The following is a 24,543-nucleotide window of genomic DNA, read 5'->3' on the forward strand; positions in this document are numbered from 1 at the left end:
ACTTCTTGTTTTACTAATATATTATTGATATTGCTTTATAATTTTGTTAATCAATTTGGGCAATTTTCCAAACTATATTTCCAACATGTGTGACCTGCGTTTTTAGAGGTCCGCTCACAGAAAGGACAAGGAGATATTTTTTCCGCCACAGTCAGCCTGACGCTCTCTCTCAAATAACACTTCAGTTGCCAGAATACAAAAGAAAAAAGGCCCCAATACAGATGTACTATTCTTGAATCCTAGCTCCATTCCTACATGATCGAAGACTTTTTTGATAATGGCGAGCAGAGCACGAAACCTTTTCCTTGTGTTTTCCTGTTTGCTACCTTTGTTGGGTCCATCTTATTCAAAGCTAGCTGATAAATTAGTCCATGGGAAAGAGCTCAAAGACGGGGATGAACTAGTTTCAGCTAATGAAAACTTTATAATACGGTTCTTCAAGCTTGCAGGAATAGCTTACCTAGGAATATGGTACAACAGAAACAATGAGAAGCCAGTTTGGGATGCTAATCGAAGCACTCCAATTGCTGACAAATGTAGTGTTCTTACTATAGATGATGATGGGAACTTGAGAATTTCATACATTGGGTATCAGTCTAAGATACTATGTTCAGTTCTAGGTGAAAGTAATACTAGTGCTATTCTAGTGGATGTTGGCAATTTTGTACTGTACGAAGGGAATTCAGAAGGGTCTGTGAAGCGAGATTTGCGGCCAAACACAACTGACACACATGTACCAGGACGTTCTTGGCCTACAACACCAAAGGGAAACCGTGATGTCCATGACTTAGGATCCTTTATCCTTAACAATAGAAATCAACTAGTCATCTTGTGGCGAGGTAACATCCATTGTAGTACTGGGCCTTGGTTCAATGGCCGTTCCAACTCATCATCATATGGTTTATCAAACCAAAATTATTTTAATTTTGGCTTCATTTCAAATGAGAATAAGACATACTTCAGTGACAACAATTGTTCCTGGGTTGACTTCGGTTATGCATTTGACACTCGCGCCAGCACAGGTGAGATTTGGCGCAGAGATACAAGTTCTAGAAGTAATCGTTTAGATGGTTTGCGAGAGTTATGCGTCCCTGAATCCAAAGGTAAGTCTACTTGTTAAAAAATGTATTTAACTGATGCATTACATGCTTATATGAAGATACAATGTTTATAACTGTATAAAATTTATTTGTCAATATTACAGCAAGCAGGTGGTGGATATGGCTAATCGTTGAGGAGGTTGGAAATATTATCACCCTGTTTTGCATCGTTATATTATGGAAAATATACAAAGCAAAAGGTAATCTCCTACTATATATTTTAAAGGTATTTTATTACTAAAGATCAATGAGTAACAATATTTCTCTAAATTTTACCCGAACAAATATAGTAACGGTATTTTCAAATTCTACTTTTCATGTATGTTAATTAGGGAAGAAAAAGATGAAACAAAATATGCTAGTACAAGAATTTGGACATGCAATGACTTCGACTGATTTGAAAATCTTTAGCTTTGAAAGCATCACAGCTGCTACAAACAATTTCTCAACTGAAAATAGGCTAGGAATGGGTGGTTTTGGACCAGTTTATAAGGTAAAATCATGAACCTCCTTTCTCTTTCTTTCCCTTTTTTTGGAACAAATTGAAATAAGATCTAGCCCTTGAGCTCAAGCCAAGGAATTGGTAAAATTTTGACAAGTAAATTGAGACCACATTAACATATAACTAATGGGAAATATTTTCAGGGAAAATTGGTCAATGAGCAAGAAATTTCCATAAAAAGACTTTCCAGAAATTCTCGACAAGGTTTGATGGAACTCAAAAATGAAGTTATACTCATCGCCAAACTCCAGCACACTAATCTCGTGACACTTTTAGGGTATTGTATTCAAGAGGAAGAAAAAATATTAATCTATGAATACATGGCCAACAAAAGTTTAGATTTCTTCCTTTTTGGTATGCTCAAGGTTTAGCATAATTGCATATGTAATTATTGCTATTATCATTTTTATAAGATCATCGCTTATCAATTACTTATTTACTTATTACACTATTCTTTGAAACAGACTCTACAAAAAGGAGGTATTTAAATTGGAAGAAACGCATCAACATCATTGAAGGCATTGCTCAAGGGCTTGTTTATCTTCATAAATATTCAAGGCTTAAAGTAATTCACTGGGACTTAAAAGCAAGCAACATTTTACTTGATGATGAGATGAATCCAAAAATATCTAATTTTGGCCTAGCTATAAAATTTGGTTTAAAGGAATCAGAACAAAGGACAAATAGACCTATTGGAACATTGTAAGAATACATTTTAACCTAACATAATTTAGTTTAATTATGGGTGAGTTTAAATCTCTTTTTAGAAACATTAATCTCTTTTTTCATTTCTCATTTCAGCGGCTATATGGCTCCAGAATATGCTATGAATGGTATTATCTCAACAAAAGTTGATGTATTCAGTTATGGAGTCCTACTATTAGAAATTTTGACTGGCAAGAAGAATAACAACCTCTATCATTCGGATCACCCACTCAATCTTATAGGGCATGTAAGTAATCCAAAAAATAAAACTTTGTAAATTGTATGAAATCTGGTCTTACATGATAGTAAGCATTTTGTCTAACTGAACTTCTATTAGGCATGGCAAATGTGGAAGGAAGGTAGAGGTATAGAGCTAATTGACACAACATTGAATGAATCATGCTCTTCAAATGAAGCATTGAGATGCATTCATATTGGTCTCTTGTGTGTACAAGAAAATGCAGCAGATAGACCCGCCATGCAAGATGTTATTTGCGTGCTTTTCAATGAAAACATCCAACTACCTACCCCTAAACAACCAGCATTTTTCATGAAGACAGTCGTAGAGGAGCCAATGGTAGCCAAATTGAAGAAGGAAAGTTTTTCCATCAATGACGTCACAATTTCAGGGATGGATCCTAGATAAATGCACTAATCATTTACAAATGTATGCTCTCATCTGCGGATAGACATGGTAGCATTTTTTTTTTTTTTCTATATATTTCAAATGTATTAGGATTTTTATTAGGGGCTATATGTAATTAGAGATTTCTATGTCGGGAACACAAACACCTGTTGTCGTCACGTGTGCTTGATCTCCCCCGACCAAAATTGGGTATCAACAATAAGGTTATATTGTTTACAACACTAATTTCACTAATTAATTTTATCAAGAGCTAATATCATTAAATATTGATACCAACTATGAACCATTCACAAAGGGATAAATTGATTGCTAAAGTATCTATTATCTATTGTAAGAGGTTAATTATGCAATATTCCGTTGTGCATTTCATTATGTAAGGGGAAAAAGTGATAGGTTAATTGGGAAGGGAATAAAAAAAAGGAGAGGATGATTTCATATAGTTAAAATAAAATAAAACAATATATGTGGCAGTTGATTTATTATTGATCTCGATTTGACTAAAATTAAAGTTTTTCTGAGTTAAGTTCTTACACTTTTACTTTTTTGAATTTAAAAGAAACACTTTTACTTGGATTTTGATGGTCCACTATGTGCTCCCTTGTTCTTTCCTGTTACTATTTCAAAAGCGTCTACTTCATATATCGTCAAGATGAATTGACTGAAGACCCCACTTATGGGTCCACACGCTTTGTTACATGGGTACGAAAAACACTTTTACTTTTTTGAATTTAAAAGAACACTTCTACTTGGTTCACACAAAACCGACCTTATGCCACCCGAAGAACTTGCATGAGAGCTTGGTCTTCCATATTTGCAGTTAAACATGAATTGATCCCTTCCTCTACAGCAGCTTCCAAAAAAGACTTTCCTGTGACATGCAAAACAAAACAAAAAACTGATATTAATTTTAGTATTTTTTATGTAATTTTAAATTTTGAAATTTAGGGTTATCATTTTCATGATTTTAAATGCATTTATTAATGTTTTTCTACTCAAATTAGAGTCATGTTATATATGATCCGGAATCAATTATGATGATATGATCTCTTTTAACATCTTCTTCTAGTCAATCAAGTTCAATAGATTTCAGTTTAATAAAAATTCATGGACGTCTTTTCTCCTTTATTTGTCTGGTAAATTCCTAGGAACTCTCCTTGTGAATTTAAGGAATTTTTTTCTTGAGACACGTATTTTGTTTCTAGTGACTTTCTACCAGAATAAAAAATCTATCCACTATTTTACATGTTTGATATTCTTGATAATTTGCAAAAGAAATAGAAAATAAAAGAAAATAAAAAAATAATTTCATTCAAAAATCCTTATACCACACAATTATGGATTCTAAATAGAACAAAAATGTCTACCACATAGTAGTTCAAATAGTTATATTTTATTTCTATCACCTTAGTTAACCCTAGAGAGAGATTGGATGTGGGATCCTTAGGGATCTCAATCCACAGTAGTAGGATTGGTTAATACCTTTATGAGGCTATTGACTTGACTTAAAAACTCTTTCTAATTTTGTTCCTCCTTTTTTTTTTTTTTTTTTCCTCAATTGTCGATGCCTCATAGTAGTAGACCACCCACCACACGATGCTCACACCTTAGCTTAGCTCGGGTGCTGTAAAAGAGGGTTAGAAAAAGGGTAATCTCTATTCTCTGGTGTGTGACTGAATTGAGTCAATTTTAATATATTATTACCAAGGGTAGTAAAATTGTCACCAATCATTGGGAATTTTCTAAGGTGTGACTGGTCACCCGACTCTATTTGATTTTACTATCAGTCCTAGGCTAAGAAAAATGGTCATTTTTCCTAATTTAATACGGATGGTAAAAAATCTTGATTCTTAAGTTCGGAAGTCTAGTTACATGTGGAGAAGGTGTTAGGCATCCCACAACACTTGTCCGGAAACAATCCTTTGTTTTGGTAAAATCTCAATAGCATTAATTCAATTGATTTGAATTATGTAAAGTGAAACAAAAAGATTTTTTTAATATAATATTTAAAACTAATAGAATAACTGTATCACAAATAATCATTCAAAGTTAAAGCATATCTAAATATCACAAATAATCAATCACAATATGTCAAACAAAATAACCACAAAAGCTAATGTCTAATCCCAACAATCAATTTAAGGAAAATAGATAAAGGTAAAGGAAGTAAAGGACAACGGTGATGATGTGATAATAACAAAGAGTTCAAAGATGAAAGTAAATGATGATGGTGACTAAGGTTAAGAGTGATAGAGAGAAGTGAAGAATGAGGGCGGCAATACCTTGGCACCATAGTTACAAAAGGACAATGGTGATAAAGAAAATAAGTAAGGTGAGATTGGGTTGAGAGCTAGTGAAAGACAACCATGAGACTTGGGAAAATGCAATTAAGAAAGAAAATAAGTTTATATATCTAAGATTTTAAAAGGTATATTGGTAAAATGACATGCAGATCACCCACTCAATCCTATGGGACATGTAAGTAATCCTTGAGAGCGTACATGTAAGTAATCCAAACAATAAACCTTTCCTAAATTGTATGAAATAACCTGATCTTGATAGTTACATTGTGTCTAATTGAAATCCTATAAGATATGGCAAATGTGGAATGAAGGTAGATAAATAGAGCTATTTGACACAACATTGAACTAATCAAGTCCTCCAAATGAAGAATTAAGATGGATTCATGCTAGTCACTTGTTCGTACAGAACCATGTAGCAAACAGACCCACCATGCAAAGATGTTATTAACATGTTTTTTAACAAACCCATCAAACTACTTGCCCTAAAACAATAAGCATTTTTCATGAAAACAGTTGGAGAAGAGCCAATGGTAACCAAAAGGAAGATTGTGCTGTCAATTACGTAACAAAAGGAATATTCTTTACAAATGAATATTCTTTTTAGGAATAAAACAAAAGGAATAAATGCATACGTTAATTATAACGTATATTGCATGTTGTGTGAGTTATAATTTAGTGGTTAAAAAAATTAATCAATATTATATACAAATGCAATGAAGCATTTTTGGAAAATATACTTTATTGACTAGGGCGTGAATATTTCACACACACACACACACAAAAAAAAAAATGAAGTAGAAGAAGAAAATCAAAATTTTTTATTGTAATCTTTTTAAATAGTTACATGCTTTGGGGACTGAAGACTTGATCATTCTTTGATAGAAGGCTGCATAAATCATTTGATTGACCATGGAGCATTAGAACTCCAATGATCCACTTTTTTCCCTTGTCATTTCCTATTATTTCAAAAGCGTCTATCTCATTCTTTCAATAATCACCCGAAGAAATTTGGATCAACTTCCGTAACATCTTCTGTAATGGGTCCACACGCTTTGTTACACGGGTACGAAAAATTCTTTTACTTGGCTCAAGGACCATAGTCAATAAGAATAATTGACAGGTCTTCAGCCCCTAGACCATGTAATTTTGACTACCCAATTGACTAATAAGAATAATTGGAGGGGAGGCCCACAATTACCATCTATAAGTGTACTGTAATCGTAGAATTAAGGAGAACAAGAAAAATATATTCTATATCAACTATTATTCTACAATATTTCTTTACATTTGTTTTTTTATTGTTCATTACTTAAATTGAATAATTATAATTAATATGTGTATGCAATTTATAATTATTGCTTCTTATAATGAACTCAATACTAACAAACTTATATAATAATTATGCTATAATATATGTAAACATTCTTCAAAACCATCTTAAATAAAACACTACAACATTATCCGTGCATCACACAGACAACTTACTAATTCTAATAAATTAAAAAAAAAAACATGGATACAAGTATGTGTAGTCACAATTAGGTATACTGAGGCCAATATAGCCCTTCTCAATTAGGCACGTGTATACGTACTTTATTTCTTTCCTTCTCTTTTTTCTTTTTTTTTGAGTAAGTGTGCATACGTACTTCATTCATACATACTAGTGGATTTTAGTATTTATCTGGCTTCATCACATAAAGTGTAACAATATTTGTGGAACAATTTTCAGGCTTAATTTCAAAAACATTTGACTACTCTTCTACAATAGTGTTTATAAAATATGCACGTTAAGGTTATTTTGAGGTGGAGAGTTGAAGAGTTTTATTTGAAAACATAAAATCAACATTTAGTAAGATAGGTCTATCTGTTACTTGGTCGTGTATGCATATAAGAGACCAACATGAATGCATCTCAATACTTTTGATGAAGGATATGGCTCCTTTCATTTGAAAACATAGAAAAAACATCTAGCATGATAGGTTTGTTTGTTGCATGGTTTTATACTCATAAGAGGCCAACGTATAATGTTAGTGGTTAACCAACGTATATGGAAATTTGAATGAAAAAAAAAAATTATATATATATATATATATTTTAATGTTTATGTTTGCTAAGTTGAAAGCCATAAGAAACAAAACACGCCTATATATATATATATATATATAATCCACAATGAGAGTTCCTAGAATCCACCAGAAAAATAAAGGAAAAAGTCTCTAAATCTTTATTAAACTAAAAATATGTTTTTAATTTTTGTTTACAAATTTGAATGAAAATTTAAGGGCTCCAAAAAACTTGATTGGCGAGAAAAAGTTATTAAAAGAGATCATAATTGATACCATACCATAACAAGACTCTAATTTGAGTCATTTGACTAGAAAAGCATAAATACTCTTAAAATCATAGAAATAATAATCCTAAACATAAAATTTTGGAAATCAAATAAAAATAATTAAATTATAAATTATAAAAATTAAATTAAAAATTTTTTCATACATGATCAATATTAATTTCTGTGCTTTGCTGGTCATAAAAAAGTCTTTTTAGGGTAAGTTGCTGTAGAGGAAGGGATCAATTCATGTTTTAAGTGAAAACTAGTATGTAACCCGTGCTACCGCACGGGATTGGATATATTATTTATCATAAGTTTATTCATGTTTAAAAGACTTAGTTAAGTATAAATTGATATTATTAAGCATAAAATTTGATTAACAAAACTTAGTAGTATGTTTTTATGATACTCCCAAAAATATTCAATAATTTTTCTTGTTTTATGGCACCAAAAAGAAAACAATCATTAAAGGTTTCTCATTAAATTAGAGCAATGTTAAATGATTCAAATTTTTTGGGATGAAAATGAGAGGGTAGATGAAATCTTAAAAAGGAATTTTTTTTATTTTTTATTTTTAATATTCAATGAGATGTAATGACAAATTTTTGATAATCACAAGGATAAGGTTTATCACACTTTGAATTTTCCACAATCGATAAGCATTCGTTTTTGCAAACCATGAAGGGAATCATAATTGTAAAACTTTTGCCAAGCTTAACAAACAATTAATTAGAAAACAGAAGATTGCATCTTATTATTTAAGTGATGCTACAATTGGGGAAAAAAAATAAAATAAAAGAGAATTAAAGTAGCCTATGCACCAACTTAAACATTTCAAGGTCAATTGAGCATCTTTTGCACGTAACAACAAATTCTTCATAACGGTAAGGATAAGGTTCATCGCGATTCCAATGTCCCATTCCAATTTTGTGACACGCTTGAAAGTTTGGAATTTTATATAGGGTGGTTCCCGCAGCAAGTAGTCGAAGCATCTTTCGGCATTTTAGAATCCAATGCTTCTCATGTTCATCATTTAAAATTTCTAAAAGGTTATTAACGCCTTCAGGATTTGACTCAGAAAGTAGCATGATTCCATGAATATAAGTTGGAATAAAATTTTCACATGGAATAGTTTTTTCAATTAATTTTTTTCCTTCAACAACTTCTTCATTTAGAAAGTATTTGTAGGTTCCCACTATCAGTAGCGCATCGAGATTTTCTGCTTCATAACATGAAAAAATTAGGATTTTTTCTTTGTCATGTAGTAGAGTTGGATGGGTGAAATATGGAGTCAGTTGAATTCGTTGGAGGACTAATTTGTTTTCCGTTAATTTGTTGAAGCGTTTGCAACTAATTAAGAAAAAAGGAAAAATTAAATTAATAGACTGCATAATTAAATAGAGTGAAATAAATAAGTAGATAAAAATTATAAAAAAAAAGTTTTTGATACCTTAACTTAATGTTTCCCAGGTGTGTTGCTGAATCTTTGCCCACTTTTGAAAAGATTTCAACCAATATGTCATTAGGAAGTTTTTTTAAATTATTCATTTTTTTTTTTTTGAAATAGTGTTATAACATTTGATATACTATTTATAAGAAAATGATTTTTTTAAGGTTCATAGTATCATATTTAATAACAATACATAATAATAACGTGTTTTAGAATTTTGAAATGATTATACATGAATTTGATAGTGAAGTGGTTAAATTCATATAGAATTTTGTGTTGTCATTGGTTCTTAATGAATTTAATTGTTTCTATCCGTTAATGAATGTAAGACAAAGCAGTTCAATGAATCAACCAAAACGAAAATAAATGTAAAACATTGAATCTTAATTGAAACTCATGTTGAAAAGCTATATGAGACATCATGGTTCTATTCATTTGGTCTTTTATTACCAGAAGAGTGGGAGGTACTAAATTCATTCACGTACTCCCAAAACTTTTAGGATTACTTAATTTTGTTCCCACGGAAAATTAAAAAAAGAAACATGGAAAAGACTCAAACGGTTAGTCACCTACATAAGTGCAAGTTGTCACCATAAGTTAGGTTGGAAGCATTAATTTGTGGGTTCAAATTATAAAAGTTTTAAGGTTGTGCTTAAGGCACAAATGCTTATTGTTAGCGGCTGGGTTATTTTTTATAGCAAGAAGTGACATTCAATCTAACAATGCCACAATGTTGTCGTCTTGTTGTAACTTCTTTTGTAGGAGGTTTCCTATTATCAATCATCTTTGTGCGTTGGGAAGTTTTGGATTTTGTTTTTCATTGTAGGTTTAGTTGTATAAAGTCAACAAAAACATAATTGTACTTAATAATTGTCACAAGTCCAAACCTAAGATATCGGACGTAGTTGTGATAAGAAAGTACCATATAATAAGACTATGATCATGCTCCACAGCTACCATTTACCACTATAGCTTCTTTAAAATGCCATCTAAATTTTTTAATAATAGTAGTGGTAATAACTAATAGAAGCAAAGTCAATCAGTTGGTATGGTAGAACTTAGAAGAAGCTGTAGAGAAAAAGTTCTTGCAGGTTATTGAGGCATAGTACGTAAGAGGAACATTCATTTTATTGTAATTAGCTCGTCTAATGGTAGGAGGATATTCGCTGTTTGTTTTTTATGGCCGGTTAGATTACCCTCTCTGAAGTGTGAACTAATTGCATGTACCCTTTCCTATGAATAATTAGCATTTTGTGTTCATATCAATTAGCTAAGTGTGTTCCATAAAACCAAAAAAGAAAAAAGAAGAAAAAGATCGCTGTGACAATTAATGACCAATGATTTGAATTATAAAGTACTTAAATGCAAATTAATCCAAAATCTACGAAAGAGACATAAATGGATGAGTCTAAAGTGTAAACCGTTGCACCTTGCAAAATGGTTTTTTTTTTTTCCTGAACAACAGGTTCAGATATTCTTTTACTGATGTGGGATTATGGTACTGAAGGACCTATATACCATTTTTATTATTGTCATAAAAATGATATGGATGCATCGTAACACCTCCGAAATTTTGCAGGTGTTGCATAAGCCTATGAAGGGTTTGGGGACTGATGACACCACCCTTATAAGGGTAATTGTGACAAGGACTGAGATTGATATGTAGTACATAAAAGCTGAATACCTAAAGAAATACAAGAAGACATTGAATGATGTACCTGCAATTACATATATGTACTTACATATTTGTATTGTAAGAATTCCATTTAAAACAAAGTAGAAATTAATTATAATAAAAAGTTTCTTCTATATGTGATATAAAATCAACTAAAATGTAAACAATCATAATGCATCATGAAATGGTACAGTTGAAATTCTGTGAAGTTCAAGCAACTTATAAGAAGCTGTCCAATACATAGGAAACACAATCACATTTAGTGCTAAACAACCAGTGCACAATTCCAAGTCTCTCCAAATCATAATCAAAACAAAATCCACCACCATTGTTAAGTTATAGTAACTTAGTTTATACAAATGCACAACTTAATGCACAAGTTTTATTTTTCCATGTCTATTACATAATAGAAGTAAAATTATTAGGACATATGATATGCAATCACTTCTTCTTCTTATTCTGGGAGCTGCCTGTTTTGTTGTTAGAAGTTTGCTTGGAGGTTCTTTTTTTTGCAAGATCTTTTTGCACAGTAAGGAGAGAATAGATTTTTCAGATTCATTGTTCGTTGTGCATAAATGATTAAATTTCTAATAAGGATAACAAAAAAACATTATTAGTAAGAAAGGTTATGATCAAGCAATTAATAATGAGTTTGTCTTCTTACCAATTGTGTTTTTTCAAAGACGTCATCTATTAGGTTGTCATCAGTTACATCCTTCAAGCTTGTAAGTAATTTAATATCTGAAGCAGCAATAGTATTGTTTGCAATAGTTTGGTGATTGCTGAATAGTGTTTCTGATGGTTTAATCTGAATGTTGTCAGCAACAATATTTTCTGAGTGTTTGTTAGACTCAGATTTAAAGACACTTGTGACAGTGTAAACTTCCCATCCCTTTTTGACATTGTAATCATCAACTTTTATTTGGAATGTATAAGATTTTCCAAGCAAGTTTTGAATTTCTTGAGGCACTTTATTTGGCTCTTGATTCTGCACAATATGATGTAAAGCCCATAAATTGTTAGCATAATAAAAAGATTAGGTTTAAGCATAAAATTGAAAGTGGTTAAGAATTTAGATTAGATACTTTTAAAGAAAGTTCCATAGCAGTTTTTTGAATTATTTTTTCTGCATCTTTATCAAAAAGAACAAAAGAAGCTGTCCCAGTATGATCCTTCACTTGGATTTGTAGTTTGTAACTATATATAATAATGAGAGAAGTTAGAAAGTGTAATAAGGTCATTTGTACATTTATAATTAAAGCAATTATCATTTTGTTTTCCTATGCAGTCATTTGAACAGTTATATGGTATAAACAATGAAGAATTTGGTCACCTAGGCATAGGGAACTGAGATTCAGAATTGCAACTGTTACACCAAAACATATTATTTTGTTGTTTTACTTTTCGCTTGCAAAGTTGACATGAGATATAATTCCACCCAAATTCTGTTTCTATGTTTACAATATCAGCATAATAGGTAAAAAATCTTTCCTACAAAATCAGTCATTCTAGTTAGTTTTAATTGAATAATAAAGATTTAGATTTGAAATAGTTCAAGATAAAGAAAACCTTGACTCCTTCCACCCATTCCAATGCTTTAATTTCTGCCAATGACATCGTAGTTTGCAATATCAATTCTGATTCAGATTTGGGTTTTTTGTCACGTGCTGGAATAGATCGAATAACATTATCGTATTCATTCTCAACAACTTTATATCTGAAGAAAGCAAGAGATCAAATTTTTTTTAAAAAAAAAAATTCATTCATAATCCATCATAGAGAATTAGTAAAGTAAATGTTTATGAACCTGTCAACGAGCTCAGAAACCTCTGTAATGTCCAAATTGACATAAACTTTACTTGCACTTGTGGTGTTAAGATTCAGTTTACCTTTAAAAAAAATCATAAAACACATTGAAGAATTTGTTATACACAAATTTTTTTTTATTATTATATAAAAAGTATTATATATACATATACTACCTATCTTTCGGTACCTTGGAATGCTTTTACAGTTGTTGAAGTAACAATAATTATATAAGGACCTTCATCTTCTTTGAAGTCATTTTCAGTAATTGTTTCAGCACTTTCATCCCACAATGATATTTTTAGCTCTTTGTCCCTAATGGTACATCACAGCATTCAAAAGACATTAAAAACTGAGATTTGCTACTATTCATAATTAAATACAGTAGTTAAAATAGAAAAAGGCTACAGCTAGTCTGACTTACGCCCAGAGTTCAGAGAAGTCATCAACCAGATCAACTACCAGCAAGCCTCAACAATCCTAGTGTTAGTAATTCAAAGGGTGGAAAACTTGAAAAAAACGAATAAGCAATTCACCTATATATTTACACAACCACATAAATAAGTGATCACATAAAGCAATTGGGAACATTGTTAAATAATTTTCACATTTTTAACACTTAATAGCATGGTTTCATGGCAGGCCTGCCAAAATCACATGCCATAACCAACACCTATTGTAGCATTGAGTCCAATATTACTTAAACCATCTCTATTAAATACTCATGGGTTTAGAGACATTGATATAATAGGTTGAGATGACAATTACTTCTTATTGATTTTATCAAACTCAGCCATAAATAGGAGGAAAATGAAATGTTCCTTACTCAGGTAGTAGAATTTAAAGATTTCTTATATTTGTAGAGCCGCTGTCAAAGTGAACTTGTTCAATGGGTCCAACAGCAGTAAGTTTGCCAATCAGATCTGCAAGTATGTACACGTAAAAAAATAATGTTTGAAGGATGAATTCAAAACATAATTTATCTGTTAGGTAAGAATTGTCATTCAAACGATTGTTGATACAATTATATTTTGCAAATTCAAAGGCATGCATAGGTATGAGTTCACTCTCTTCATTGCACTCCTTAACCGAAGTTGTTAAGAGGAAAATGATGTTCAGGTCATTTGAAACCGGTCTATACCCTTTATTTGTCACGATTACTTTAAAGTTTGAAATGATAAAGGTTCCTCCTTCACGTAGGATGGCACTAAATTTTTGAAACACATTCTTTCTTACAATTGCATGCATTAAGTTTTTCTGTAAAAAGAAAAATAGAATTCAAAAGTTAGTTTATATATTATATAACAAATTCAATGAATAGTTGAAAGATTGAAGCATTTTATTGTTGTCAAGTATGATAACCTTTTCATCGATAAAGATCATGTCAAGACTGATGAAGTTATTTCTGCTTCTCTTATTCACTGCTTTCCACATTCTGCATATTCTCACTCTAATTCTCCATGTCTCCTTAGCATCAGATATTTGATCAAGAAAGCTGTATCCTTTGGACATTGTTATACCAGACAGCTGCAATAAAATATAAATGTATTAGAGATACTATTAAAAATGATAATGGAAGTTTTACTTTAAAAATACTGTAAAATAAAACCACCATGTCTTTGTAGATCAATTAAAGTTTAGAAATAGGATATCATATACCTTTTGGTAAATTAGAAAATATTTCTTTGTACACTATGTTTTTGGCTAAGAACTGTGTTCGGTTCTTGTCATTTACTATCAAGATTTTAAGACCATTTCTATTAGTGACTCTGGATATTGCAACATATAGCTGGCCATGAGTGAAAACAGGCTGTGGTAAAAATAGCCTTACTCTATTTAAAGATTGGCCTTGGCTTTTGTTTATTGTCATTGCAAATGAAACAGAAATTGGTAATTGTCTTCGCTTCAAAATGAATGGCCACTTCAATTCTGTAGGAGACAAAATAATTCTTGGAATAAAGACTTTAGAGCCAATATTTGTCCCAGTTATAATCTTTTCCTCAATAACCCAATCAGCAAGCTGGGTGACAATCAACCATGTTCCATTACATAAACCTGAAGTTTGATTAAGGTTTCTCAATAACATTATAGGGATTCCAACTTTCAGCTTCAGTTTGTGTTTGGGAATTCCAGGAAACTCAAGTGAATTCAGAAACTCTACTGGATACAACATGTCTAAATCAGTGTTGCTATTAGAACTTTTGCATACTGTATCTGAGCTAAGATAGACACGTTCTTCTTCATCAACTAAAGAAAGAATCTGATCATTTATTCTGTTAACAATTTCATTTGTTGGTGCTAAAATTGCTCTCTCTTGCAGGTATTGTGAGTCTTTCATCTTATTATGCATATCAGGATATGTGACATTAATGATATCAGCTATTGGATCTCTGGTTGGTTTTATTAATAAATCCTCTGGAATCTCAATCCAGTTTTCTCCATCTACATTCTCAAATTCACCATTTCCAATCCTTAAAATCCAATTCCCAAAGTCTACAACATATTGAGCATCTTCCAAATTATTGAAATTTTGATTGAGCCTCATATTTTCTGTAAGCATAAATATTTCACAATGATTCCAAATGATAGATTTGTTTATGGTCGATGCAACAATATCTTGTCTTCTACCCTTTGGTATTACTAGCAAGATCTGTCTGAAATCTCCCCCAAGAATAATTATGATACCACCAAAAACTTTATTAGGATCAAAGTTACTGGAGAAGCGCAATATGTCTCTCAATGTTCTATCAAGAGCCTTAAAACAATGACGATGTGCCATAGGAGCTTCATCCCAAATTATCAATTTTGTAGCACAAAGCAATTCAGCCAACTGTGTTTTTTGTTTAATGTCACACACTGAATCTTCATTCACACATAATGGGATACGAAATCTTGAGTGAGCTGTACGTCCACCTGGCAGAAGGAGTGATGCAATTCCTGAAGATGCCACTGCTAGAACAATTTCACCACGGGATCGGAGGAAAGACATTATTGTTTTATACACAAAAGTTTTGCCAGTTCCACCATGGCCATACAAAAAGAACATCTTTCCTTCACCTTTCAGAACAGCTTGGACAACCCGATCAAATACATGTTTTTGTAGAATGTTCAATTTTGTATATGATGAGGCATACTCAGCAGCCAATGCTTCCTTGTCATAACTCAGTTCTTCTTCAAGGAGTCTATTATTCCTTTCCCTAATAAGAGACATATCAGGTAAAGGCATAGGTGGGTAGTCTTTCAATGATTTTCCAGCTTTAATCAAAAGCTTTTCAATTTCATATAAGGCATAATTTCTCAATTGATTTTCAGAAAGCTGAAGTTGATCAAACCGTAAGATTCGCCGTTGCCTAAATAAAATATCTTCTGAAAAATCTTTCCAATTCAATTCCCATATCTGTTCTGGTTGTGAAACCTCACGAAAAAGAAGTATAGTCACAAACAATTCTCGAACTTGTTGTCCAGTAGCCCAATTTGATGCTTCTTTTATAGCATCATTCCACTCTCTATCTCCATCCAGTAGCCCAAGAGCAAAACATGCAGCTTTAAAAGGACACAATTGGCCATTAACAGTTTTGATTTCATCAAAACTTGTAGCACCTTTTACAACATTTAATAGCATTCTAAGATAGAACCGTTCTCCACTTGAAGGGTGTGCATAATAGATTCTACCAATGGACCGACCTGACTTTCTTCTCCTCCATTCTTTGTTTTTCTTGTCCCAAACCCATTTTGTTGGAAAGTCTTGGAAGGTTAGCTGTCTAGCATCTTCATACAGTCGATTTGCTGTCATCCACTCTGTAAATACAGTTTTGTCAATTCCTAGTCTATTTACCACATTATCCAAATATTCATAATCAGAAAAAGTGACCTGATTTTCATTTTTCATATGAAAGTTCAATCTTTGAACAGCTGGTTCAGGGTAATGAATCTCAAACTGGAAAATTCTCCATGATGCTTCTGATGCTGATACATATCTACAGTCAAGATATGTTTTTATTTCATCATTTTCTAATATAGATTCTATTCCATTATCTGAATTGTAGACTACATTTTCTTCCAAAACAGCAGTAACACGATCTATGCCTTTATTAATATATTTAAAAAGATACTTGATGGCCTTTGACCGATTACACCATTCAACATTTAAGTGCGACTGATACTTCACCAGCAAATCAATATTGTATGGGACTACATATCGATTATCTAATTCAACACTATTTTTCACCACAAAACGGCCATCTTCACGTCTTCTATAAGTTGGAAAACCTTGGTCATCAATGATGGTTTCATGGACAAAATGTTTAGGGAAATGCTTGGTACAATTGTTATCAACCATGCAAGGAGAATTTGGCCTAGCTGCACCACATGGCCCATGCATCATGAATTGCTTTACAGCTTCATGTCCAATCAAATCTTCCAAAGAATCTGGAATTTCAGCACTGATTATGCTATCAATATCTTTAGGAACTGGATATTTATCATCAGGATGCAAAAATATCAATATATGTGCATGTGGAAGACCTCTTTTTTGGAACTCAATCGTGTATACAACTACATAAAATATAAATGAGGAAAGAAATTAAAATAAATAATGCGCAAGCTTGGATGTTTCAAAAAATGATGATAATTATTAAGGGGAAAAATGTATCTTCAGTTTGAATTACCTGCAAGTACTTTACCAAAGTGCTGTCCTTTCTTTATGTCTTGCAAAAGTGCATCCAATTTTATTTTAAAAGCTCTTGCAACAATGTCTGGTCGGTCTTCCGGCTTTTGACCAGGAATCAATTCTAGGAAAGAAATGATCTCTAGCCATTTAGGATTGCATGTAAAAGTAAGGAAGAGGTCTGGATAGCCTGCCCACCGACATATTGCCATGGCATCTTGATAGTTCTGAATCATGTATCTTGGGCCACCAGTGAAAGAAGATGGTAAAACTATCCATTTACCAATAGATGCTCAAGTTGTGTCTCCTCGTAGTACTGTATCTTTAAGGCCACTGTATATCTCAGCTCTTAGGTAGTCTTGTTTTTTTTTGTATCCACCTCAAACGAATTCCTTCAATACAACAGTAAGCATCAACAACAAATTGCAGGAAAAGTCTACCACCAGAAATTAAAGTATTGCCTTCACTAAGTCGTTGTTGAATACGGAATGCGTAATATTCTCTCATCGTGACAGTGGAATTTTTGCTTTCTTCCATTGAGCCTCTTAATCTTTTTGGTATACCAAGAGAGAAGCCATCCTCACCATAAGGGAAAAGCAGAGGATATTGCATAGCCATAAAAGCTGGATGGATTTCACTTATACACCGGAGCCCATGATCACGATCCTCAACAATAATATCACGATACCCATTATTAGGGTCAAAATCATTCACAATAAGACCAGCAACTTCTGAGGCAGTAGGAAGATTATACTGTGAGGATCGATTGGTACGACAATTAATGAGACGCAATCTGATATCTGCAGTATTACATTCAATGTAGCGATCTCTTGCCATTCTGAAAACCTTAACCAAAGCATTATTTTCATCAAGCATATGTATTAGAGAGTTAACAATTTCGGGATCAATGCCATCATTTTCTTCATCAGATGAAATCGACCTTATCCTATGCTGCACTTCATTCTCTGTATCAAATATGTAAAGTTGAGCAAACTTTGGTTCCAATCCTTCAACTGGTAACAAAGAGCCAATCAGATGATGATTCTGTCCATTTAGCCTGAACACATAGGGACCATTTCCATCATTTACAGTTCTGTCAACTTTTCCACCCATTGATGTTATTGCAAACATTGAATTATATCGCCGACGGTTGTCATGGAAATGCACAAATGAAGGGCCATCGTAATTCAGTAATTCTTCAAGAACTAGAGGTGCGTGTTTTAACAAAGGCAAATAAATTAGTCCTTCTGAACAGCACAACGAAAACTTTGGTTGTGATGGTCTTCTTGATTTCACATTCCTCTCTTCATACCACACAATAGCCCCACAGCTCTCACAAGTTTGTGTTGGCTTGCCAAAATTCCATGGTTCAGTGAATTTACCTATTACAGTCAGCAATATCGAATGGGAGTTAAATAGCATGAACAACAATGTCAAATATAAATTTCAAAGGAATTGGAAATAATCAATAAAAGGGAACTTACGCTTCAAGGGGACATTCGAAGTAGTAACTTCAGTTTGTGTATCTTGCTAAGTCAATAAATCTATCAATCAAGAGATGTGGCATGAGAAGGAGGCCAGTTAAAAGAAAAGGGTACAAAACCAACAATGAGCACAACTAAACTAATTACCAAATAATTAGAGAAAGTAATTTTTAAAAAGAGCATAAATAATTTCTTTAGCTGGCTTTCTTTAAATTTGAAGAACCTAGAACAAAATCAAGTTTTAGTTAGAATGTCAAATATATAATTGGTAGCTATTGGAACCAACATAGGTAGTGTAAACATGAGTATATGGGATGACCCTGTAGGACAGATACTTGATTTTGTGTCATTTGAAATGAACGTCTCCCATTATTATTTAGAATTAAAAATACAGTTGTGCAGTTAGTTAAGGGAGAGGAAATTGAGTGCCATTACTTTGGACTTTGGTGATGGAGCCAATGGGCATTTTAAGAGAACAAAGTTGAGCCGTTGAGGTGAACATTATATTCACAGGCTTCCTTGACGTGGGTAAATTAGTCATTTTTTTGGTATAAAACTCAGAATTTCATGGCTTGCAATGGAAGCTCGAGTGGGAAATTGGAACACCCAGAATCTTAAGCACCAAATTCTGGACAATATAACACATCTGCACATGCTATGTCCTCCAAGCTCAATAGTTATATGAATATCTAAAATTTCAGAAGCATATCTAGCCTAAAAAGTATTTCTTAAACCAAATTCAAACTTCCTATGCCACCTGCAATTTTAGCAGCATCAGAGATAAGAATTTAACCCCTTTCCCCTCCTTTGCCTACTGTGCCTGATTTTGTTTTTTATTTGTATCATTACTATGTCAGCTATTACAGATACAAAGAATTAATTTAGTAGCTCTTTTGAAACGTTAAAAGATTATTTTCCTTTTTTGCATTATTCTAGCGTGATTGTCACTTTGGTGATATTGGTAGTGATTCCTTCTTCTTCTGTCTTCTTCTTTTTTTTTCTTTTTTCTTTTTTTCATGATGTACATGTGATTATTTGCCTTTTTAACATTGTTTTAAGTGTATGGAAAACCTTGAGTAGTTCTCTTTAGATATTGCTGCAAGTGCACCACACTAATTTGCATAAATAATTTCTTTAGCTGGCTTTCTTTAAATTTGAAGAATCTAGAACAAAATCAAGTTTTAGTTAGAATGTCAAATATATAATTGGTAGCTATTGGAACCAAATTGTTTAGCTTTACAATTAAATAGATAAATCTGAACAATTGCTAGCGGGGTTAATTGAGAGAGTCTTATTGTTGATTTTAATGCTAGCGGGCAAGAGGAAAACAACAGCCAGCTATTTATTTATTTCAACTACTTAGGTAGTTGGGTTTACTGATGGAATAATGGAAACAAACTGGATATCAACTGGTTTTTCAAAGATTCATATGCATGTATTTTTATTTCGATGTCCATACTTATAGTTTTAAAAGGCATGTGAACAATAAAAACTTTAAAGGGAAAAATTAAGTTCTATTCCATTCATTACCTGTAGGGGGAACATCGGCAAGGGCTTATCACGTGGATGAAGTGCTCATTACGAACATCATCTGCTAAATTTAGCATTATTAGTAGTGCAAAGATAGATTCCAAACAGCCATTGCACATTATTAGTACAACAAAAGTCTAACCTGATATAGTATTGGATTCATGTGAAGTGCTCCCAAACATAGGACTCGCATTATTTGGAATAAAATCAGTTGCTACCTCTTCTACCATCACATCCATAGGAACATCTAATAAGTTGTCATCTATAACTTCTTTGTCACATCTTTGGAGGATTTCGTCATTCAATTGAGAGAGCACCAGTGTATTTTCCACATTACCAGAACCATACAAAATAGGTACCTCAAATAGATTTCCATTGCTGGTTTTACGTTGAAGGGTAGAGGTACCAGGACCATACGAAATAGGAACATCAAATAGGTTGCCATGATCCACTTCACTTCTACAACACATCTCTACTTGAGTTCGGATAGCTCTGTTTTTATTTAAAATCAAACGCCTTTTTAACCTTCTACCTCGTGCTTCATCCATAACTATCTCAAATAATATACTTGTATTATCGGACCACTAATACAATATTACCAACCATGAACTAATAAACTAATAATATCACAATCCAACCATAAAGTTCAAACTAATAATATACTTGTATTATCGGACCACTAATACAATATTACCTTTAAGTACTCACCATATTTGTTAATTACTTGAAAATTTATTAGCTGGGAAAATACAAAGTTTTGGTAATTTGTGAATACCATAAAAACAAAAATGTTAAAAGCTCTAATGAAAAAGCATATTAACAATAAGTCATATAATTTACCAGTAATAACAACAACACTATCAGTAAAAAAGTAGCTGACCTTTTTCAACAGAATGAGCAATTATTAATACATTATGAGGGCTAAATACTAACCATATTTTTGTAATCACAACATAAACAGGGGAAAAAACCTGACCTTTGTTAACAAAATAAGCAGGTACTATGGAAAATCACAGCTAACCTCTAATAAATAGAACATGAACAGCCTATCAAATAATTGACCAATAATAATAACATAAACAATAAAAAAAAAGCCAATAAAAAAAAGCTGACCTTTGGTAAGAAAAATAAGCAGTTAAAAATTCTCAGTTCGTTGGCAACAGAGTTTCCCAATTTTATAAGAATCTCCTATGGAGGGAAAAAGCACACCAAATGAGGGCATAAATTGTAAAAACATAGATGACAGTAAGCTGTTTAAAGACCCTTTATCATATAAGTTACGAACAAATTTTTATAGTAAATCAGAATATACTATTACGCAATCAGGTATATAGACTAACCATAGTATACAAACATTATGAATTGGCCACATACCTCATAGTTTTTTCAAGAACATTAATCAAATACGCAAAATTAACCAAAGCCCAATTAGCAAATTGCAAAAAGATGGTATTTAGCATTATGTGTTCACCCATCATATCAAAAACCTACCATAAAACCAAGAATGGCTAAAACAAAAATTAACACTTGCTCATAGCTTCTTCAACATTTGCTCATGGTTTTCTCCCCAAAAGCATTAATCAAATGCGTAAAATCAACTGAGTGTGTTCACCCATCATATCAAAAACCTACCATAAAACCAAGAATGGCTAAAATAAAAATTCACTTGCTCATAGCTTCTTCAACATTTGCTCATAGTTTTCTCCCCAAAAGCACTAATCAAATGCGTAAAATCAACTGAGACCCATTGGCAAATTGCACGATAAACTAATACAGCATTATGTGTTCACCATCAATTTACAAACTAACCATAGTATACAAACATTATGAATTGGCCACATAGCTCATAGTTTTTTCAAGAACATTAATCAAATACGCAAAATCAACCAAAACCCAATTACCAAATTGTAGTAAGAATGTATTGAGCATTATGTGTTCAGCCATCATATCAAAAAACTACCATAAAACCAAGAATCGCTAAAATAAAAATTAACACTTGCTCATAGTTTCTTCACTAAAATCAACCAAGACCCAGATAGGGAAATTGCACAATAAACTAATAATGTCACAATCCAACCATAAAGTTCAAACATTTATGAGGTAGGTATTAAAAAAATTTGATTTTTTTTTTTCTTTTTAACACAAAACCCACAAAAAAAGCATCCATTCCCAATATACCATTTTTAAAACACCACAAGTACCAGCGGATTTTGGTGAATAAGAAGAAGGGAATAAAAGTAAAATTCACTGCTTAGCTAAAATCGAAAACCCCCGAAAAGAAAATTGTGAAAGCATGATTGGGAAAAAGGGTTTTTTGCGTTGTGTACAGACGAATAAGAAGAAGGGAATCAAAAATACAAGAAAAGAGAGTAATTTTTTTGCTTTTAAATGGGTTTGTTTGGAATGATCTGTGTGTGCGTTGCTAGTTGGGCTTTGAGAGAGAGCGGCAATGATGAAGGTGGAAGTTTTTTTGTGCGACAAAAGGAGAAACTAATGAANTGAAAATAAAAACATGCAACATCAATCATAGGAAACAAAAAACTTATCTAATGAAAGGAAGGAAAGCATAGGCAGATGAAAGAAAGGAGTAATCATACCTTAGGAAGAATTCGTTTTGCAAAGCATAAACCAGGACCATTAAAATTGTGAAGAAAATCGAAATAGAGGTAGGACCTCTTCCTATATAAGATAGAGAAAATACCCAAAGGCATGCATCATTGATACCGAGATATTCTTCTGAAATTCCATAGCATTCATTGAAGAAGAGGGGAGATGTATATTGAAGGAGACGAAGGATTTTGAGTTTTGAGAAGGGGAGCTGAACCTGAAAGAAGCGGGTGTAAAGAGAAGAATGTTAATTGGGTTTGTAAAGAGCTGAATGTAAAGAGCTGAACCTGAAATTGGAGTGTACACGTGTGTTGCAATTAGAGATCTAATTGGTTTGTACACGTGGCACACAATTAGAGTTCTAATTGGAGTTCAATTTCACACTCTCTCTGTTTCATCTATTATTATATATATATAGATATGGAGGACCAAGCTCCTATGCAAGTGCCATAGGGTCAGAAGGTTTTGTGCGAACAAAGTAAAAGTGTTATTCATACCCCTGTAACTAAGCGTGTGGACCCATTAGTGGGACAAGGTTTTCTTTGAAGATAAATTTTCAAACCTTTCCTATAACTTTTTATTAGATGTAAAATTTGAAAATCAAATTATTGGATTATATATTCTTTATATTTTTAACACGTATATCAAATTTCATTCAAATCAAATATCATTTATTATTCAATCAATAAACTTATATTTTATGCATAATTTTATATCACAAAACTTGAAATTTAAACACTTGATTAAAACATAGTTATTAATTTTTTATTTTCTTGAAATTTTGCAAACATGAAGGATATACTAAGAACATACAATCCAACGGTTAAATTTTCAAAAGTCACACCCAATAAAAAAAATATATGAGAAATTTAAATGTTTATATCTAAATTAGTTTGGAGAGAAATTTTTTACCACTAGTGTGGACTTCAGTCAACTCATCTTGCCAAATATGTCCATGGTTCCAAATTTCTTTGAGAGACTGGAATAAAGTGGAGTGGATGCTTTTGAAATAATAGGAAAGAGCAAGGGAACAAAGTGGACCATTGGAAGTTTATTTATGTCCATACTCTAGAGCAAAAATAGCCAAATACTACTATTTTTCAAAATTATTAATGTTTCATCACTGTTTGAGAAATATCTAACAATGTACTACTTTTTTAAAACTCGATTTGACATGAAACTCGAGTTTAAGAAAACCAAGTTCTATAAAAAATGCCACACGAAACTCAATTAGGTAGAACTTGAGTATGTTGCAATGTGTTACTTGAGCTCACATAGCCACAATTGTTGACTTATGTTGCAATGTGTTACTCGAGCTCACATAGCCACAATTGTTGACTCATCTAATTTTTTTTTTTTTTTTTTTTCTCATTGCCATCCAGTTTTGTTTCTTTTTCCTCCAGGCGTGAGTTTCTCTTTTTTCTTTCTTTTGTCAGGGTCACGTGGGATGGAAGACCACAATTGTTGACTTACCTAATTTTTTTTTTTTCTCATTGTTTAAACACAGGCAAATAGTTTTCTCATTAGCTTTTAGTTTTGTTTCTTATTCTTCCAAGAGTGGGTTTCTCTTTTTTCTTTCTTTTGTCAGGCTCACGTAGGATGGGAGGCCACAATTGTTGACTTATCTCTTTTTTTTGTTTTTTTTTTTCATTGTTTAAACACAGGCAAATAGTTTTCTCACAGGTTTCTCTTCCTTCCGCCTCTCTTAACAATAAATAAATAAAAAACTCTGTTATGGCA

The 24,543-nt window shown here is 32.3% G+C and overlaps 2 protein-coding genes and 1 long non-coding RNA gene across 18 annotated transcripts; 1 reads left to right on the forward strand and 2 right to left on the reverse strand.

Moving 5' to 3' along the window:
• On the forward strand, nt 1–3,191 carry LOC112002130 (G-type lectin S-receptor-like serine/threonine-protein kinase CES101). Its single transcript, XM_024034294.2, has 7 exons — nt 1–1,103; nt 1,205–1,300; nt 1,433–1,593; nt 1,746–1,956; nt 2,067–2,304; nt 2,404–2,554; nt 2,645–3,191. The coding sequence occupies exons 1-7, from the start codon at nt 278–280 to the stop codon at nt 2,951–2,953; spliced, it is 1,992 nt and encodes a 663-aa protein (XP_023890062.1). The 5' UTR covers nt 1–277; the 3' UTR covers nt 2,954–3,191.
• Nucleotides 3,192–10,880: 7,689 nt separating this feature from the next.
• LOC136061111 (uncharacterized) lies at nt 10,881–20,210 on the reverse strand. 15 transcript variants are annotated; one of them, XM_065781698.1, is made up of 14 exons: nt 20,197–20,210; nt 18,667–18,726; nt 17,184–18,564; nt 14,348–17,070; nt 13,879–14,043; nt 13,658–13,773; nt 13,343–13,439; nt 12,941–12,996; nt 12,707–12,831; nt 12,518–12,599; nt 12,280–12,427; nt 12,044–12,201; nt 11,796–11,907; nt 10,881–11,698 (listed from the first exon to the last, which is right to left on the reverse strand). In XM_065781698.1, exons 3-7 carry the CDS (start codon nt 17,416–17,418, stop codon nt 13,403–13,405), a joined length of 3,276 nt encoding a protein of 1,091 aa, XP_065637770.1. In that variant the 5' UTR covers nt 17,419–18,564; nt 18,667–18,726; nt 20,197–20,210; the 3' UTR covers nt 10,881–11,698; nt 11,796–11,907; nt 12,044–12,201; nt 12,280–12,427; nt 12,518–12,599; nt 12,707–12,831; nt 12,941–12,996; nt 13,343–13,402. The 15 variants fall into 15 exon arrangements, with proteins under 15 accessions (XP_065637770.1, XP_065637757.1, XP_065637760.1 ...); XM_065781685.1 differs by having other exon boundaries at nt 12,941–13,052; XM_065781688.1 differs by having other exon boundaries at nt 10,881–11,228; nt 11,375–11,698; nt 12,941–13,439.
• LOC112031817 (uncharacterized) lies at nt 20,202–23,169 on the reverse strand. Of its 2 annotated transcripts, none has more exons than XR_010632277.1 (4): nt 22,794–23,169; nt 21,310–21,384; nt 20,339–21,219; nt 20,202–20,257 (listed from the first exon to the last, which is right to left on the reverse strand). It is a non-coding gene; the product is annotated as an uncharacterized LOC112031817 (long non-coding RNA). The 2 variants fall into 2 exon arrangements; XR_010632278.1 differs by having other exon boundaries at nt 20,339–20,746; nt 22,794–23,159.
• Between the last annotated feature and the right edge of the window lie 1,374 nt (nt 23,170–24,543).

Source organism: Quercus suber, unplaced genomic scaffold (genome assembly GCF_002906115.3).
Source record: "Quercus suber isolate HL8 unplaced genomic scaffold, Cork oak 2.0 scaffold_15, whole genome shotgun sequence".
In the NCBI taxonomy this organism is placed as follows: domain Eukaryota; kingdom Viridiplantae; phylum Streptophyta; class Magnoliopsida; order Fagales; family Fagaceae; genus Quercus; species Quercus suber.

What these genes read in the sequence shown, in the direction of transcription:
- LOC112002130 (XM_024034294.2), top strand. Translation starts at nt 278, where the DNA reads ATGGCGAGCAGAGCACGAAACCTTTTCCTTGTGTTTTCCTGTTTGCTA. An exon ending in ATGCGTCCCTGAATCCAAAG is followed by an intron (nt 1,104 to 1,204) that starts GTAAGTCTACTT and finishes TCAATATTACAG; the next exon opens with CAAGCAGGTGGTGGATATGG. An exon ending in GAAAATATACAAAGCAAAAG is followed by an intron (nt 1,301 to 1,432) that starts GTAATCTCCTAC and finishes TATGTTAATTAG; the next exon opens with GGAAGAAAAAGATGAAACAA.
- LOC136061111 (XM_065781713.1), bottom strand. Translation starts at nt 17,418, where the DNA reads ATGATTCAGAACTATCAAGATGCCATGGCAATATGTCGGTGGGCAGGC. An exon ending in AAGGCCAATCTTTAAATAGA is followed by an intron (nt 14,044 to 14,347) that starts GTAAGGCTATTT and finishes ATTTTATTGCAG; the next exon opens with CTGTCTGGTATAACAATGTC. An exon ending in TGATCTTTATCGATGAAAAG is followed by an intron (nt 13,774 to 13,878) that starts GTTATCATACTT and finishes TTCTTTTTACAG; the next exon opens with AAAAACTTAATGCATGCAAT.